At 44.6% G+C, this 13,409-nt stretch overlaps 1 protein-coding gene across 1 annotated transcript in view; it reads right to left on the bottom strand.

The window, feature by feature from the left end:
* Window positions 1–2,609: 2,609 nt before the first annotated feature.
* Window positions 2,610–13,409, bottom strand: part of zmiz1a (zinc finger, MIZ-type containing 1a) — a 34,148-nt gene continuing 23,348 nt past the window's right edge. The window contains exons 5-22 of the mRNA XM_076092888.1: window positions 9,547–9,682; window positions 9,010–9,127; window positions 8,589–8,806; window positions 8,249–8,450; window positions 7,677–7,946; window positions 7,403–7,585; window positions 7,194–7,271; window positions 6,916–7,084; window positions 6,682–6,823; window positions 5,244–5,454; window positions 4,914–5,019; window positions 4,651–4,811; window positions 4,471–4,538; window positions 4,288–4,356; window positions 3,958–4,202; window positions 3,679–3,842; window positions 2,852–3,106; window positions 2,610–2,754 (exon numbers count right to left, since the gene is read on the bottom strand). Of these exons, the coding sequence (XP_075949003.1) occupies window positions 2,647–2,754; window positions 2,852–3,106; window positions 3,679–3,842; window positions 3,958–4,202; window positions 4,288–4,356; window positions 4,471–4,538; window positions 4,651–4,811; window positions 4,914–5,019; window positions 5,244–5,454; window positions 6,682–6,823; window positions 6,916–7,084; window positions 7,194–7,271; window positions 7,403–7,585; window positions 7,677–7,946; window positions 8,249–8,450; window positions 8,589–8,806; window positions 9,010–9,127; window positions 9,547–9,682 (2,903 nt within the window). The 3' untranslated portion in view covers window positions 2,610–2,646. The remainder of the gene's footprint in view (window positions 2,755–2,851; window positions 3,107–3,678; window positions 3,843–3,957; window positions 4,203–4,287; window positions 4,357–4,470; window positions 4,539–4,650; window positions 4,812–4,913; window positions 5,020–5,243; window positions 5,455–6,681; window positions 6,824–6,915; window positions 7,085–7,193; window positions 7,272–7,402; window positions 7,586–7,676; window positions 7,947–8,248; window positions 8,451–8,588; window positions 8,807–9,009; window positions 9,128–9,546; window positions 9,683–13,409) is intronic.

Here is a 13,409-nt window from a genome sequence, read left to right on the forward strand (position 1 = left end):
CTTACACCAAATTGGCTCACTTGAAAGTGAGAACAAAATGTGAAATGATGATGACGTCCATGGGATCGATCGAAAGTTTCAATTCTGACCGTAAAATATGAAAATGTGGCAGTGTATCGTTAAAAGAGGGATTTTCGATTTGATGTCTCTTTGTGACATAAATATGAAACAACATGTCAGTGTGCTGAACTGGAGCAAATAATATTTCGCTTAAAATATGCTTAAAATAATGTTTACATAAAACCAGGGTGGTTAAATCAGCACAATGCTACAGTTGAAAGAAATTGGATTTCTAGCCTTACAGATTAATAAGAAAACCAGTACAAAATAATTTACCAAAAAACAAAAAGGGGATAGAAATGTATATGGTCTCATGCTTTTAAAAAAGCCACATTTTCTATAACAAAAATATAAACAATATCATGGATTTCTTTAAAATATGGTTGTGATAACACTGTGTATTGACAATTAGCAACAATTATGATATTCACATAGGTCACTAATTACACTGAAAGCCACATCTTTTTTAAACCATTACTGTTCAGTATCACCGATAAAATGTGAACATAAATTGATGAATAGACAACATTTTAAATAAAATGCAATCGGAGCGTAAAATAAAATATTGCGTCAAATCGCGCTTGGCATCTGAAAACTAAAAAACGAGGCAACACAATCACTGTGAGCTGATGTAGGGAGGGGGGGGGGGGGGGGGGGCACATAAAAATGTGACACCTGTCTATAAATGACAGGTGTGAGACAGAGTGCACTGGGAGGAAAGTGACTAGAAAGCACGGCGACCTGCAGGAAATAGCTTATGAGACATTTGGACTGGCCTCCCCACAACAAGGAGGCGAGACAGCTGTCGTATGCTGGTTACAAACAAAGTCAGTGGTTAGATGGGAGTCTGGGAGCATACGTTGTTAGGTCGGACGACTAATGATCAAAGGACAAACATTATCAAGATGATACAAAAATATTCACAATGATATTTACAGTACAATAGCATTTTTTTTAAAAATAATACATTTGCATACTGAACAGCACTCTTCTCAAAAAGTGAAATTGAAAACAAATGTGGCAAAAGGTCTGCACCAATACTGCTTTAAAAGCCACTTCTTGAACAGCAGTGATGGATAAACTGTATTTGTCCTCCCCTATATCTTTGAAATCAATATTTCTTCCCATCACACTAATAGAAACACACGCACACAATCTCACACACAGTCACTCATGCACGCACTCTTACACAGGACCAAGCAAACACAACACCTCTCCATTCTCATCCCTCTAACTTTGGTGATGTTGAGCAGTTTCCCAAAAGATTTATGGATAATTAAATTATGCAGCAACAAAAAACAAGAAAACAAACAAACACAATACAGTATATCCAGCAAATACACGATAATTGTATTGCAGATATCAGCATTATCCCTTCAATGTTAGTGTTAAATAAATCATACTAAAATCGGACAGAAATCAAAAACAAACGTACAAAAAAAAAAAAAGAGCCGTGAAAAAAGCAACTGATAAAAACCACACCATCTTTTTTTGTTACCACTTCGAACAGCACTAGACAGGGGCTTGGCACACATGCACTTTGTAGACTACTTTAACAGCACATCATTTAACAGGGAGAGAGATGCATCATTGCAAAATTGCTGACACGAGCGACACCGGGGCTCATGCGGAGCAGACGGCATGGAAGGAGTCATAGCAGGAAGCAATAAACGCAGCAGGATCTATACTGGTACCCAGATCTCTCATATTGTACCGTTCCATTAAAATCACTCCTCTGCACAGGAGGACGATAACTATACAATATGTAGAAGTACAGGTATGCTTGGTGTGCAATATAAACTTTTGTTTTTTGTTTTAGTGGGGCCAAAATCTTCTCTGTTTCACCACTCAACTGTCAGGACTGAAAAGCAGGTATACCTCTTTTTGACAAAAATATGTATGTATCACAATTGTAGACAAAGTGGAAGCCGATCATTCCCAAAAATCTTTTTAAAATGTTGAGCAAAAAATTTTTTTAAAACATTTTTGTCAAGGACAGACATATGCTGATCTAACAGATCATTATTTTTTTCCCTTCGTAAAGACAGATTTTTCATTTCGCATTGCCAGAATCTCTTGTGCTTTTAAATGATGTGTGGCGGACAAAACAGTGCGGCTAACCAGACCAGGTCAGGGAATGGAGCTGTGACACCAGGAAGCTGTGGCCTCTCAGTTTGGAATAACAATATGGACGTAGCGCACACTGGCCAGATAGCGCAGGTTTTTAACAGCTATTTTTCTTTTATACATTGAACTCCTTTTTTCTTCTCGAAAGGAAACAAAACATGAATAAAAAAATGCTACAACACGTTCCTAATGTGCACACATACACACCTGTGTGTGGCGTAAAAAAATAACCGAGTATAGCTGCACAGTTCAAAAGTATCGCCAGGGGCGGGGCCCGCATCCCGCCTTGTCTTGGAGTTTTTACCTCTTTCAGTCAATCTGTGCTGGCCAATGAAAACTGTACAAGAGGAAGAAGAGAAAGGGAGTGCATCTTTGTGTTTATCAAGTACTGAGCGACCGCCCTGGGTTCTCGGGGGAAACTGCAGGCAGTCAGAAAAGTTTATGTGTGTCTGAATTGCCTCAGTTGTTTTCGAAGAGCGATAGAAGGTCATCGTTGCTATTGCTGGGGAGGTCTGGTGGATCCAGGTACGACAACAGCTCATCTGGGTTCGCGAGCTCTGGAAGAAGCTGGAAGGAAGGAAGGAAGGAGGGACGGTTTGGTTAGTCATTGAAGTGAACACAGATTATTGAAGAGTGAAATGTTCCGCTGTATGTCGGGACTCACGTCTAAAGACGGCTCAGGCATGTCCGACCCTGCTTGGCTGTCCAAACTGCTGGAGGGGTTAAAGGCCAGGTCGCCGTGGGGATGGCTGTTGGGGCCGGGCGGCTGTTGTTGCTGCTGAGGAGGCGGAGCTTGTCGTGACGGCTGAGGAGGCCCGCTGTGGTGTAGCTGCTGTCCCGATTGGCTCCCAGGGTGCGGAGATGCATGTAAGCTCTGCAGAGGACCATGCGACTGGTCATTGCCTGCAGAGTGAGGTATCTGCAGGGAGACGGGGGAAATCTTCAGACTAACTAATACTCATTTTAATGACTTAATCAAAAACTGTCTAGAAAATAGAGAAAAAGGCCCATCACAATTTTGATGACATCTTCCAATTGCTTGTTCTGTGGGTGAATTCATAATGGTTTGTAGCGTCAGTCATTTTATCTTACAACGAACACATCTTAGCTTTGAAGGCATAGTCCAACATTTTTGGAAATGTGCTTATTAGCTTTCTTGCTGAGAGTTAGATGACAAGATAAGTACCAATATTATGTCTGTACAATAAAGATGAAACAGCTGGTTAGCTTAGCAGCAGTAACAGCTTGCCAGGCTCTGTACAAAGTTCCTTTCATTTTCCTTTCCTAGTTGTCATGTCGAAAATGTCTACGTTCATTCTGCATTGTAGTTCACTTTAAAAACTGAAATAAAAGCTCACACCTGATTTATATAGCTTACAAAGAAATAGTTTAACAGATCAACGAGAAAGCAAAACAGAGAAATGTGCAGCAGAAATGTGAGAAAAAAAAACAAAGAGAGGCTGAAATGCAGAGTTGATAAACTAAACTCACTGAGTCAGGCATGTTGTGTGAGAGTGGCTTGTCTTGGGTCATCAGGCTGTTGGGCATGTCGGGTGGGTGCGACAGCTGGGGACCGTGCATGAAATCATTCATCGACGTACCACCAGGCGTGCCGTGAGGAAAGTCGAAGTTCCCGTGCCCCTGGTAACTGTTGCCTAACACACAAAATAAAAAACAGTGAGTTATTTTACGCTACTTTTGAGGTGCATCTACCCAACATTTAGACAATGTTTATTGAGGCACGTGAGGTATAATGACTTTGTATCCTACCTTGGCTGCTGTATTCACTGTTGTTGCCCCCTTGCTGAGAAGATAACAACGGGTACGGTGACGGTCCGGGGCCGAGCTGAGCTATCATCTCCATCACATTGGGCATGATCATCTGGCTGGGGCTCATAGTCTTAAACCTCTTGGCCAGCGGTCCATCTGGATCCTCCTTGATGTGGATATCAGATTTAATAGCCACCGGCCGCCAACTACATGTCGGGTCAATGGTCACCTCCTCAAACTCCGAGCTGGTGAAATACAGATGAAAGGTTAAGATACAAGGAAGCAAAGAGAAAAAAAACTATATGCACTGCAAATTTGTTTTGAACTTACTTTTGAATGGCGTTCAAGATTCCCCACATGTACTGGTCCACTTCCAGTCCCTCTAGCAACGCTGTTTTACTGAGGAGAGAAAAGAGGCGGAGCTTAAAATGCTGGGAGAGACAATTACGTGGATTACAGTCAAAAGTACAGTCAGGGCAAATACTGTTATGTATTCAAGCTGGAGAAACCTACTTGCATACAGGACATCGCCATGTCCCCCGCTCACAGTTGAGTTGTAAATATGATTCCAAATCAAAACACTGGAAGAGCAAGAAAAAAAGTCGCACTTGTTAGCCAGTACATTATTTCCAAATCCTTCTTTTCATGTGCTGTTTGACTCTCAGTGCATTTGTTAATCCCTGCAGTGCTTACCTGTACGTGTTTGCAGTCATGGCCTCTTGCTGGAAGTTGTATTCGCCGGAAGGTGATTGGACATTTGAGGGAAACCTTAATGGCCGTCTGCTCCACGCCGTCTTCGCCGTTGAGCGTTGCGTTCCCCGATGATGCTGCAACGCTGCTGAAGTTCCTCTTAACTTTGAGACAGGAGGAGAGGAATATAATGCGTAAGCAGGGACTATGAGAACGATCAGGACATTAGGGTGCAAAATGTGACTGTGTTTTTTTTTTTCATATACCTTTGGTGATGCAGTGCTCTGCAGGCAGAAGCCTCTTCTTCAGTAAGCCCTGGAGGACGGAGCGAACTGAGGGCCTGTGGACAAGCTGCAGCACAAACAAGTGCGACTGCAAGAGGAAACATCAATGTCACTATCACAAACTACTTTTCAACATGTGTATCCAGAGTAGAAAAAGACAGATCTTTTTTTTGTATTTTGTTCTAAGCTTTAGCATTAAATATAATCTGCAGGTAGTTTTTTTTTTTATGTCTGACTTTTATTTATCTGGCAACTACTTTTTGCATCTGGTTTTGTATAAACCTCTTTTTATTAGTTTATTATTGTACTCACACAGCAGCAGGCAGTGACTGTGATCTGGATCGTGTTCCTGCCTGGCTGGCATACTTGTTTCAAGTGCAGGGGTTTGTGAGAGGTCTTATTGTCGCCCCGCTCGATGGTGAGCGGTGTGGCGTTTACGCTGACTTGGACAGATGCCGGCCAGTTGGTGTTCATCTGACGGTCTTCGTGGTGGTAGCACTTAAACTGCAGCTCCAAATCCGATCTGCACAGACAAGCAACAAAAGATATTCATTAAGGAGTGTTACAGAGTGTCCTGTGGGACATAAAAGACAACCACAGTCTGATGTTTGCATCCTTTCCAACCTCCAAATCAATCCTAAAGCAAACAGACCACCAGTGATGGGAGGCGAAATTTAGATTGATGTCGTCTCACAATGTGGCACCAGAAAGAATTCTCATTGCAAGACTCTTAATAAGCTCCAGATGGGAGAGTGACTTTGGTGTGAGAGGGGAGTAATGGGAATTATAATAATCTAAATCAGAGAAAATGAATGCATGAATGACCTTCTCCAAGTTAGCTGGGAATAGTGGGGGGATTTGAATTTTTTTTAAATAATTCTCAGCGGCAGACAGTATGACTGCACATCCTTTTCAATCAGTTTGCCAAAGGTTAAGATGACTTGAAGAATACCCATTGGTTCTTTACTTCAGGTCTCTTATGTGTAACGTCATTTCCCTGTTGACCGAGAATCAAATGATCAGTGAAGCCAGAAAGAATAATAGAAGAAATTGAGATTCTTGGAAACCAGGTCTTTGTTTTATGCAGACTGTTAAAAGAATACAGTGAACTGGGTATAGTTGGGTGTCATCCAAATAACTATGAATGGACAAATAATGTGTTTTTCAGTTATTTTGAATGGATGATTCACCTTACACTGTTGTCCTTGTTATGGCTAACCCCAAGTTGTTTGTGCATAAACAAGGCTGGTCATGTCAAAGGAAAATAGTAATGACACTAGAGTAGCGCCCTGTGGGATCCCATTGGCTATTTCTTCCAGGTTTTATTAAATAAATAGACCCAAAACATACACTGTGAGCCCCAGGAACCAGCAGCCGGGACATAAACTAGGGATTAAAAGTTGTTTTCACAGATTCATATTTGTATTTCCACCGAATCTCAAGAACCGTAACTTCAACCACAGTTCAAGTTCTCTTGCTTCCTCTCTCTCCCATAAAGCCCTTGTTCTCTCTTAATCTTTTCAAAAGCCCTATTACCGAGCCAGAGAATCTTTATTTTGAGAGGTCAGAGTTCTTAACTACATGAAATGCCAACTGACCTAAAAGGCCTAAAATTTCTAATTGTCAAAAGGAGCCCATTTCTATTGGTAAAAAGACAACTATTGTATCACGAAGCTCCTACAGGAGATACAATAGCTGGGAAGAACATCTAAAAAGATACTGTATGTTGATTCATTGCATGATGTCTTACCTCCACATGAGCGTCTGGTGTACGGAGGGCCGTAAGTGGAAGACGTGGTTGCTGACAGCCAGGTTATGCTCTAGTCTGAAGGGCTCTAGGACCACCCCGTCTCGCACTGGGAACGTTAGGCGCAGCTCCTCGTTGTGGTTGGCTACATTGGTTGAAGAAGAACCACGGTCAGACTATCATGAACTATTAAAGGAATAATCCACTATTAAGATTTCTTCATTGGATGTCACTGACCTGGAGGGGGAGGGAGAGCGGTGATATTTGGTTTGATGTCAGGAGGGAAGGGTGGCTTCACGTCCTGGTTTGGCGATAGGTATGGGGGGATGTTACTTCCTGGGGTCATTGGAGGGGTGGGGTTGCCTGGCACTGGGGAGTGAGGGTAGTTACCCACCGGTCTGGGCGGCTATATTGAAGACAATCGATTAGTACATCAAATGTTCATAGGACTATAAACAGCACAACCAAGAGAACGATAATGTGATGAAACACAACTGGTACTATAATGGACTTACCCCATTCATATTACCCTGGCCGTACTGATATCCACTCCCGGAGAAGTTATTTGTTTGGCCATTAAAAGGCGGCTCTTGCTGTAATTTGATGAAACAGATAAAACATTATTATTTTCTCAAAAAGCTGCTGACATCTTGCTAAAGGTTTTTTGGGATGATACCCTGCAAATAATTATCATCTTTTTTTGTGAATAGCATTATTACTACACCTTATAGTACTGGCCCATGGCACCGCTGGGTGGTGGGTATTGGCCCGGCAGCTGCTGTCCTGGCATCCTCTGGCCGGGGTAGTTTGGGGACGGCAGCGGCCTAGAGGGGTTGGGTGTGGGGTACGGCCCCTGCTGGTTCGGGAACTGGCTGTTTGGTCCATACTGCTGCCCACCATAGTTTGGCTGTGGGATAAAGGGAGGACATAAATAAATTCAACATACAGCAAACAAGCTAAACCTTGAAGGTGAAAGCGTTGAATTCACATCCACTCACCTCCCCTGGGTACGGCCTTTTCATGCCCTGCATACCCATGCCCTGAGGCCGGGGTCCTGCATAGCCTTGCTGGGGCATCCTTTGTCCGTGGGCCGCAAAAGGCCCCATGCCTTGGCCCCTGGGCTGGTTCATGGGGGGTCCGCTCATGTTGGATGCATTCATGCCACTGCCCATGTTCCCAGGGATGGACGGAGGGCCGCGGGGACCTGGCTGGTTCATGAACTGGCTGTTGTACGCCTGGTTTGGTCCCATCTGGAAAGAGGAACTCATCTGGAAGACAAAATATGTTCAATCAACCATCTGAGAGTTTTCTCTCAATGTAGCAAATTTTGCAAGAGAAAAGAGTCTATTAAAAGTCCCTCTGAAAAAATGTGTCCCTGTTAGCTTTTGTTATAGCTAAATGTGCTATTTGGCTCCATTACAACTTCAGCGAATTATTCACACTTAACACTGATTTAGCCTGGTTAACCATTAACCCCAAATCAACTTCTCTCAGCTTTCTTTGCTTGTACTACTGCCTGTATTGAAAAGCACAGTGAGAGAGGTGCTATCAGTTGTTTGCAGAGTCCTACCGGTCCATATTGGTTCATGTCTTTGTTCTGGGTTTCCTGCATGGCAGCTACAGTGGCTGTGGCAGTGGCGGTCGCTGTTGCGGCAGCCGCAGCAACTGCGGCGGCAGCAGCAGCGGCTGCGGGCTGGGTGTAGTCTGACGGAGGACGGGAGTGTGGAGGGATGCCCATTCCTCCAGGTCCAGCGTTAGGCCCTCCAGGGTAACTGTGACAAAGAGCAACACAATGTAGGAAGTTACCTCTTGCTGGAGAAGTGCAACCATTTTACCTAAGAGAATGAATTCTTTCTTTGTAAGCATTTTTAATCATTGCAGCGACAGTTACGAATCAACTGTCCACTTACTTGCCACCAAAGCCTCCTCCTCCGGGGTAGTTGGGTCGTCCATACATGCCCTGCTGCATGTAGCCCTGGTTGGAGTTGCCCTTGCTGGGGAACTGCTGCTGCGAACCAGGGAACTGAGGAGAGTTCATCCCCGGATTGTTACCAGACATACCCGAGCCCATAGGGTTGCCCCCAGGGTTCATGGGATTGTTGTTGTTCACCATGGGATTCCCCAACACCTGTTGGACATAGACATACAGAGAGATATACAGGTGTAAATGTTGGATACTTTAACATTAAGACAGAAAAGCTCAAAATCAGAATGTAGGTCTATGTGACTGCTGAGAAACCTCCTGCAGTGGCACTTAACAGAAATGCGTTTCTATCAGATGCAGTCCACTCAGACACACTTCTACTCTGTTGGTCAGGGATGGGATCTCACCTGGCTCTGCGACGTGTTGGTCACGCCCCAGACGGTAGTAACCACCGACAACGAACCTGGAGGCTGATTGGTGTTCTGTTGCCAGGGGACTGAGTCGTAGGGAAAAGACCCATCTCTGCTGAGGACGGATGAAAACACATCATGTAAGCAAATCAAATGTGCCCTGCGTCACTGCACACATATTTGCCGTGCACGATAGTACAGTCATAGTAAGTATGTTTGCATTTGCTGAACGATAGGAAGAGACAAAGGTTTTATTGTTAGGATTGTAAAATAAAAACATGTACTTCCTTTTGAAATGCACAAACACTGTGTTGTAATTATTAACTACATGTTTTAGGGGTAGTGCGGTGCTGTTTGTCCGTATTGACTGTGCTGCAAGCGGTTAGTCTGCCAGTTTGTCCGGCCACTGATCCATAAGGAACACCGGGCTTCATGTGGCGAGGAAGGGCTTTCCCCAAGGGCCTGGTCTGTCTGTTCACACACACAAACACACCTCACACACAAGCCAAAAAGCACAACAGTGTGAAGACTGACCCGTGTGAGAGGCCGGGCTTCATGGAGCTCATGGGGGGTTGCATGGGCACTTTTCCCGGAGGCTCGTTTTGCCTGTTCTTCTGGTGACGGAGGAGGAGGAGGCGTCCCAGCTCCTCGCACCACGAGGACAGAAGAGCTGGAGAGAGAGCAGAGGAATGAGTGTATCAGTGGACTCCTGTGAGAAACAACTACTGCAAGCGCTTTAAAAAAAACCTGCAGGAACAGATTATGTGAGAAGAGGAGGGCAGACGAAACAACAACTTAGGCACAGAAGCTTCTGGAGAAAAAGCAATGGCCTGACTGACAAAATGATGTGTACGGTCTCTGTCCTGTCTGTGCGACGTACAAAACAAAATAGGTTTACAGTCTCAGTCCGCGTGACTATGCAACAACATTGAACATTCAAGCATCATATAAGATGAAAAATCATAAGAAATGTTAATTAAAACATTTTAAACAAATTGGAAAAAAAAAGTCTGAACCTTTTCTGAAATGATCTGCTGAGACTGTATCTAAACAGAAGTTGTTTCCTTTCAGTATTATTTTTTAGTAACTGTGTTTGTATTAATGAATATATTTCCTTTGGACAAATATAACTTTTACTCTGCTTATGGACTCTTTTGTGTTTATTCTACTTAGGAATGAAGTTTTTCGCATGTTCAGAGGAGGTTAAATGTATTACTTCATTATATCAATGCTAGCAGCAAGATACACATTAGTGAGACATTTACATTTGCTTGCACACTTCTGTGCCACTTTAATAATAGTCTGAGTGACTGATTCTTGCCCTTTGTTTTAATAGTTATTTGCTCTGTAAATAAGTTGTATTCTATTAGTTGTATTCTATTAGTTAAGTCTTCACTGTATAAATACACGTCAGTCCTGTGAGGGTCTTTTTTCCATCAGGACTCTCTCTGTCTATTTTATTTGTGTTTTCTGGTGAATTTGTTAACTAAACCCCAAATTGTATCCTACAAAAAACATGGCTTTATCCTGAAAAGCACATTTTCCTACTAATAGCCAACAAAATGTGTCACATTATAAGACATTTTGCCAGGTGAGAAGAAGCAACCTTTTCAACATGCAAATAAGCTTTACAGCGCAGATAATTAGAAAATAAATTGCGTAATTATTGAGACCAGGGGTTCCTAGACATAACTATTTCACACACACTAGGAATCTCCTCTTACAGTAAGACACAAAAGGAGGCACCTTTATGAAGCAATATAAAAGATCAGCTTCAAATCCAGCATGTCGCTGCAGCTCTTGGCCACTAGGGTTCACTCTGGGCCTGCAGATGGTCTCCAGCCCTTCCCTCCTCTCTACCTTCCTACCTACCGCACGGTTAGGTAGCTGCCACAGAGCGCATTTGATCGAATCATATGCAGTGCATGTTTTTGTACTGGGCCAACTACAAAAGACTCACTTTTCCTTTTTACCCTCCCTCTTCGCTTCCCCTGCCTCCGTCTAGCCTCTATCTGCGGCGTCAGAGGAGAAAGGGAATGTGGATTCAATCAAAGAGCAGGGCAGCCATCTCCTCTTATGATTCACAGCACTTCCAGGCTGACTAAGGAGCGAGGGAGGAGGAGGAGGGGGGGGGGGGTGAAACAGAGCGCTTGGTGATTTCAGTGCAAAAAGCCACGTCAATATGACAGCAGACAGTGCAGGCTGTCCTCGCAGGCAGATCCACCCTGCTGCTACACGCAAAGGACGGGCCACCACAGCACATATTACACAGGGAGGGAGACAGAGGCAGACAGTGAGAGATAAAAAAAAGAAAAAAGGTTGAGTGAGTCAGTGAGAGAGGAGGCATCAGGCTAATGGGGCTGATGGGAGGGAGGAACAAACAAAAGCTTCTGACTCCCATCACAAACATGGCAACCCGGAGATTTGCCCTCACATGAGTGCTTGCAAACAGAGCACAAGCCTGCTGATGCACACACACACACACACACACACACACGTAAGGAAAGACACCCCACTGGCTCATTTTTATAGAGGTAAAATAAATAGGACACGAGATGTCCACTGAGCGCGCCGACTTTACGAGGACAAAACAGGATTTCAGCATCGACACACAAACACACCTCTCAAAAGCATCGCACCCAAAAAGGCACGTCCTCTCCTTTCATTTGAACACCGAGCACACCAGCCTCGCTCTGTGTAAAGATGAGGGCTGGAATACAAAAGACATGTACAGATGGTGCCAGCAGTCTCTCTGCCTCTCCCTCTCCTCTCCCTCCCCTCCCTCCCACTCCTTTAAAAAGCAGCACGGGGCTCAGGCGCAGAGGAGGCAGCTGGGTTTTTCCTCCTTCTCACCCGCTCATGCTCTCTCTTTTTCTCTCTCTCTCCCTCCTTCCTGCCTCCTGTTCTTGGCAAGGCAGGTGCCAGGAGACAGGCTGTGCTGTTCCTCCAGAGGATTGATCTGACTTTGCTTCGGTTGACAGAAAAGGCCTCTCAGGTGCTCTTCTCCTGACAACATCACACTCGCAGGTTGATGCAGAGATTTGTAGGTTAGTTTTAATTGAATATAACCGCGTCCAAGTGCGGCTAATAGGTTTACGAGTTTCACATCTATGTTAAAGCGTTCTGCCGCGTTTCAACAGCACCCTCCCTCTTCCCAGACCCCCTTCTGATGAAGAGAGTTTTCAATTCAAGGGCTTGGCGTCCAGCCAGCATGTTACAGCTCAATTAGGTCCCATTATTCTCTTCCAACAAGGGGTAACTTGCACTTCTTCTGTGTTGATAAACATGTCTCTACAATTTATCCCCCAACTGTGCCACTGTTGAGGCCGTCTGGCTGAGGGGACGGTATCCTTGTTTCACACCAAGGCCGACATCAACAGCCGCAGGGAAAAAACAAGTGTTGAACCGAGCAGCGAAATGACAAAACATATCTAAGAGAAAGAGGGGCAGAAAAAAAGAGGAGAGGGAAGCACCGGCGCTGCCACTTAAAGAGGAATTACTGTACCCCACCGTTGGATAAAGGGCTTATCACCACACAAAATGATCACCTCCGCTGAGCAGAGGCTCTGTCACTGACTCAGAGGATAAACTTCAGGTTTCATATGACAGGAGGAGGAACAGCCAACCCGTAACTCCTCACAGTCTCTCTCCCTCCTCCTCCTCCACCTCCTCCTCCTCCTTCACCCAAGCATCTCTCAGGACAGTGCGGATGATGAACACAAAAGGATTACTGTTTTTCTTCTCCTCTCCTCCCACAGACGGTCTTTCAATAGACTCATCTGTTTCCCTCCCTGAGAAAAAGCCAAAACCAGAGATAATCGTCTCAGGTGTAGCTCTTCCAAACGACTATACTGGAGCGAATCAAACTGCCGTTTGGAGCTACAGAGCATCTTTTTGGTCTGTTTACATTGGCCTCCCTGGCGGCTAAGGGTCTCTGTCTTCCATAAGGAGAGGAGCCTATCCTGTTTGCCTTGTAGATAGTCCCAAGGGCCCGGCTGAGTCTGAGCCGTATTGATATTCTGGTGCTCAGCTGCGCGGCCTGATGGTCAGCCTTGGCGAAGGGCGGTAAACGCATCTGCTGGGACTAGATGGGTGGTTCAGTGGCTGGGCCTGTAGCCTCCAGCTTCACTCTCCGTCATAAAGCCCCAGGGAGACGTGACAAATGACATGGACTGCATCTCTGACAGTTGTTCAATGCTCTTTCCAATGATAATGCTCCCCCGCACCCCAACTTTCACCACACATTCAGACAGGAGGCACAGAGATAAACTGCGCTGATTAAATACCTCGATTCCGCCTCTTATTGCTCTTCCAAAAGAATAGGGCCTCTAGATTAAAGGGTCAGTCCACCTTAATTACATGGTGTCTAGCCATTGAGGACTGCCTATGTTTTGAGA

This window comes from Anarhichas minor, unplaced genomic scaffold (genome assembly GCF_050575085.1).
Source record: "Anarhichas minor isolate MPS153535 unplaced genomic scaffold, ASM5057508v1 ptg000017l, whole genome shotgun sequence".
Lineage (NCBI taxonomy): Eukaryota > Metazoa > Chordata > Actinopteri > Perciformes > Anarhichadidae > Anarhichas > Anarhichas minor.